Source organism: Martes martes (assembly GCF_963455335.1).
Source record: "Martes martes genome assembly, chromosome: 17".
Lineage (NCBI taxonomy): Eukaryota > Metazoa > Chordata > Mammalia > Carnivora > Mustelidae > Martes > Martes martes.
The window spans coordinates 12,339,781-12,345,287 of record NC_137905.1 but is presented as its reverse complement, the minus strand read 5'-3'; the positions used below and the strand labels follow the sequence as shown (position 1 = coordinate 12,345,287).

The following is a 5,507-nucleotide window of genomic DNA, read 5'->3' as shown; positions in this document are numbered from 1 at the left end:
CAAACAGGTGAACGGATGGATACAGACTGTGGTCTCTCCATACACCAGAGTACTACCTGTGGGCAATAAAAAAGAACAGACTAGGGGCATCTGGGTGGCTCAGTGGGTTAAGCCTCTGCCTTCGACTCAGGTCATGGTCTCAGGGTCCTGGGATCGAGCCCTGCATTGGGCTCTTTGCTCAGCAGGGAGCCTGCTTCCCCCTCTCTCTCTGCCTGCCTCTCCACCTACTTGTGATCTCTCTCTCTCTGTGTCAAATAAATAAAATCTTAAAAAAAAAAAAAACAAAACAGACTAACTGATGCTCAACAACATGGATCAATCTCAAAGGCACTCCGTTAAGGGTGAGAGGCCAAGCTCAGAGGTTTCCACACTGTCCGTTCCTTTTCTTACAGCAATCACCTCAGCAGCTGCCCGAGGGAGGCACTACGACTGGCTACACAGGGGCACCAAGGAACTCTGGAGTGTTACTCTTGAGTGTTACGCTGGTTACAGGACTACATACATGGGCAAAACTCAACAAATTGTCCACATAAAAGGGGGAATTTTGCTGTACATTAATTATACTTCAATAAACCTGGTTGGTTTTTTTAAAAAGATTTTATTTACTTGACAGAGAGACAGCGAGAGAGGGAACACAAGCAGGGGGAGTGGGAGAGAGAGAAGCAGGCTCCCCGCTGAGCAGGGAGCCCAATGTGGGGCTCTATCCCAGGACCCTGGGATCATGTGAGCTGAAGGCAGATGCCCAACGACTGAGCCACCCAGGGGGCCCCAGTAAACCTGGTTTTAAAGGAAAAACAAAACAAAACAAAAAACCCCCTCTGGCTCTGTGGAGGATGAACTGGAAAGCAGCAAAAAGCTAGGGTGCAGGGAGAGTGGTCCCGAGTATGGCCGGCTACTTTGGAAAACTGAGTTTGAGACATCTCACAGATGCCAAAGCGAAGACATTAAGCAAACTGTTGCTATGAGCTATGAGCTCAAATTCCTGTCTTCATCCCAATCATTTTCTGAACTGTTTCTGCTCTTTCCGTTGGTTTAGAGGCTTGTGAACTACGCGTTCTGCCATCTGACCTCTTTGCCAGGGGTAATGATCTCATCTCCCATGCACTTTGGAAAAGCACAGCCACTCGATACAAGTGGCTATTTACATGGCAATTAATTCAATTTTAATTAAATTAAACATGCAATTTTTCGGTTGCACTAGCCCCATTTCAACTGTTCAATGCCACATTTCCATCATCGCAGAAAATTCTACTGAATTTTCTAGAAAGTTATCTCTAAGTTTTCTTAACACTCATCCATTCGAGGGATCACTTCAGAGTAGTTGTTAAGTACCACGGTTTCTTCGCTATTAATCAGGGATGGTAACATCTGAAGGCATGGTTTCCTAAAGTGAACGGCACTTGTAGAAACTGAAGAAAACGGGACACCTGGGTGGCTCAGTCGGTTAGGCCGCTGCTTTCTGCTCAGGTCATGATCCCGGGGTCCTGGAATCGAGTCCCGCATCGGGCTCCTTGCTCAGCAGGGAGCCTGCTTCTCTGTGTCTCTGCCTGCCACTCTGCCTGCTTGTGCACTCTGCCTGCTTGTGCTTGTCTTGCTCTCTCTCTCACTCTGTCTGACAAATAAATAAATAAACTCTTAAAAAAAAAAAAAAAGGAAAGAAAGAAACGGAAGAAAAAGAATTTCACCTTTCAGGCTAGGCTTTTTCTCCGAAAAACCAAAATATTTCAATTTTTTAAAAATGATTTTTAGAAGAGGCAGGGGGTTTTGAAAAGTTTATCGGTCTGTCCTCCCTTGTGAGAAAAACAGTATGAAGAGTTTTGATTTTTTTTTCTTTCCACACGAATAAATAAAGTTAATAAAATGGGTCCAGATCCCTTCCAGTTGCCACCAGAAACAACCATAAAACCATGCTAATTCAAACTAAGTCGTACCCTTCCAACTGAATAGAAAAATCAAAAAGAAAAATAGAAACCCCCACAAGGCAGTTAAATTACCCAATTTACTTTGTTCTCTTACTATGACCACTGCTGTTCAGGTTTAATTACTTGATACTACTTCATACATCCTAATATATGTGTCAGCACCCTCTCTGCAGGTCTCTCCAATTACAGCTCTATACAGAAGAAGGGGTGAGACTACCTGAGTTTCCCTGAGAATTAAAGCATTTGCAGATTAGTAGCTTCCAAATTAATAGGCTCAGAGGTAACTATACATGACTGTTCCCAGTCTCCAGGGAAAGCAATTAACAAGAAGGAACAAGAATACAGTGTTTTTTCCCTAGGGGTCTGGCGCCTCCCATGGGACAGTGGGCCTCGTAGAGACACTGTGCTGACAGAGCAAAGTACCTTAGAATCCTTTAATTCGTATGTTGCTGCTCAAATTCTCCATGGGGTCTATGTGTCAGAAGGAACCACACAGCAAATCGGTGGGTGGCTCCTCCATTTGTAAATCTTTATGGCAATAAAAGGGATGGAGTTTTAGAAAGAAGAAAACACATCACCCCTTGTTGTAATCCAGATTTGCCTTCAGTATAAATCACCTGAATCCTGATACACAATGCAGTGTTCACCTAGCAAGGGCTCAGTAAATTCTTGTTGAATAAATCTGTGGATGAAAGCCTGGCACACAGAAGGTAGTCAATAAATATTTGTTGAATAAATGGAGAGAATCACCAAGACACTGTCCTAGGTGATGGGGAAGAGGAAATGGGTTAGCTGTTGTGGAAGGACTGGACGACAGACTGCTAAAACATGAAGCAAAGTAAGAAGAACCCTGAGGTCAGATGCCTGCCTTCAAATCCCAAATGCGCCACACAATGGGAGACCTTGGCCAAGTCACTTGAGATCAGCCAAACACGGATCAATCCCACCCCCAATTTGGATAAAAGGGTTAATATCTATTTATCTTGGTTCTCTCATGAATTAGAGAAAGTAAATGCAGATAAATCACTTAGCACAAGGGCTAGCATTAGGAAGGCACGAAATACAAAAATGGTAAAAAAAAAAAAAAAAGGCTCTAGTAAACGTTAAAGTTCCTTGAGGCTAACATGTGCCCTTCACTGTGCCACATATCCTAAATATAATAATACATCATAAAATTCTCACGCCAGCCCTGTGAGGCAGGCACGACTCTCACCTTCACACAGGTGAGAAAGCTGATGAGCTGAGAGGGGATGGCAGGCTAGGGCTGAGCTGGGATTTCGAACCAGGTATTCGAACCTGGGCAATACATACATCGCACACTCCTATTCCCTATAAGGTATTTTCCACTATTCTAGCATCAGCAGCCACCTCAAAGCTTAGCTGCCGAAACAGGCACTTTATAGCTTTGTGTTTCTTTTAATCGAATCCATTCCAAAGTTCTGTGAGGCAAGGATACCTCCACGCAGCTGAAGCTCAGAGAAGTTCTGCGACTTATCCAAAGTCACTAAGCCTCGAGGCCCCCAGCCTTGCAGAGCAAACCCACTCGCTCACCAGCCGGGTGTTGGGAAGCCTCCCCTCAACACTCACTCGCGCTCAGTCTCTGCGCTTCGGTGTCCCAAGGCAGACCCTACTCCCCGGACTCCCCATACCCCTTCCGTGCCCGCCCCAACCGCCCCCAACGGGCATCAAGGCTCCCCTCGCTCGCTCGGGTCTGACAGCTCCGGGTCACCCCCTTACCCATCTCCCCAACTCAGGCTGGAGGGTCGCTCCGCCACCAGGGAGACTGACCCGGCTGCGTGGGGGAGGGGAACCAGAGAGGGCGCATGCCCAGAAGGCTCCATTTGGCCCCCGACTCACCTGGGAGTCGCGGAACTCCACCACCACGTTCTCGCTGCTCCATCGCGCCGCCATCTCCTGCACCCGACCGCCCCCACCACAGGATTTCGCGTTCCACACCCCGCAAACTCGCGTTCCTGGGCTCGGTGAGCCCCAGGCAGCCCGCGAGTAAGCCCTGCCACGCCCCGTCCCCCTCTTCCTCCAGACCTCAAACCATTGGCTGACCCAAATACCGGCTCCGCCCCTCCTCCCGGCTCCTCCAATTGCGACACCGCGCCGACCCAAAACAGGCACGCCCCCTCCACTTCCGTCTCTCAGCCTGAGTGACCCATGCTCCCAGCCGCGGTGGGTACACGCCCCCTTGCCGCAAGCTCTACCGGGAGTCGTAGTCCGAGGGTGAGCAGCGCGTGGGTAACTCGCCGAGAGCTCGCGAGTGCGGGTTTGGCTAGGGGAGGCGCATGCTGTCCTCCCTATCTCGTCGCTCGTGTCCCCCGCAAGGCCCAGATGGCCTACAAACCAAAGCCCAGCATTCGCGCAAACCAAACAAAGGTTTACCCCATCCCCGGAGGCCTGCCGTAAAGGCATTGATAGGTCTGAAGGCACGATTTATTCTTACAGTGCAGCAGCGCCTACCAAAGTGACCAGGGACCCCAGAGGGTCTCCAAAGGCGAAACTTCCCATAATTCTACTAAGGCCATTATTTATCTTCTACAGTTTCTTTCTTTCACCGGTGTACAGTGGTTTTCCAGAGGCTACGTAGTATATAGTGACAAGCTGAACGTCAGAAGCAGATAGGAGAAACCAGCGGTTTTCTATTAAGCCAGACATTGACAAGATTTACCACTCTTCCCACTAAATTTTTTTCATGTTATGAAACACAGATATTTTTTACTTACAAAATGTATTATTAATATTAATGTGCATTAATATTCGAGTGAAATCATGAAAAAAATTTTTAATTCTCAATTTTAATTTCTTTTTTTTTAAGATTTTATTTATTTATTTGACAGACAAAGATCACAAGTAGGCAGAGAGGCAGGCAGAGAGAGAGGGAGGAAGCAGGCTCCCCGCTGAGCAGAGAGCCCAATGCAGGGTTCAATCCCAGGACCCTGAGATCATGACCTGAGCCCAAGGCAGAGGCTTTAACCCACTGAACCACCCAGGCGCCCCTCAGTTTTAATTTCTAATAGTTATGGGGTGCCTGGGTGGCTCAATCAGTTAAGCTTCTGCCTTTGGCTCAGGTGATGATCCCAGGGTCCTGAGATCAAGCCCAACATGGAGTTGTCTGCTCAGTGGGGAGCCTGCTTCTCCCTCTCCTGCTCCCCCTGCTTATGCTATCTCTGTCGAATAAATAAATAAAATCTTTAAAAGATAATAAAATAATAATAAGAAGAAATAATCATTCCTAATAGTTACTTACTATCAGTAGATACAGCCCACATATAAGTTTGGTGGGGAGGGTCCTTAATAATATTTAAGAGCATAAGAGATTCTGAGATCAAGAAGTCTGAGAATCACTGTGCTAACATGGTGGTGAGTAGAGTTCTCTTCTTCTGTCCCACCCTTTCAAATCCTGGCTTACCTAGCTTAGCTTTAGTTTCTTTATGAATAGGAGAAATGACCTATTTTGTTAGTTTGGTTCTTATAAGGAGGTAAGCACAAGGGCCAGGAATATAGTCAATACTCTTGCTGTTGTTAATATTACCATTATTTCTGTATACAAGTCCTTGTGTGAATATGGATAAGAAA

General features: G+C 46.7%; 1 protein-coding gene across 3 annotated transcripts in view; it reads right to left on the bottom strand.

Moving 5' to 3' along the window:
• WDR59 (WD repeat domain 59) overlaps positions 1–3,962 on the bottom strand; it is a 93,468-nt gene extending 89,506 nt beyond the window's left edge. For 2 of the 3 annotated variants that reach the window (XM_080827734.1, XM_080827736.1), the window contains exon 1: positions 3,780–3,949. In XM_080827734.1, the coding sequence (XP_080683860.1) occupies positions 3,780–3,833 (54 nt within the window). In that variant the 5' untranslated portion in view covers positions 3,834–3,949. Of the gene's footprint in view, positions 1–3,779 lie in introns of all 3 variants that reach the window. The other variant, XM_080827735.1, reaches the window with a different exon arrangement.
• Positions 3,963–5,507: the final 1,545 nt, after the last annotated feature.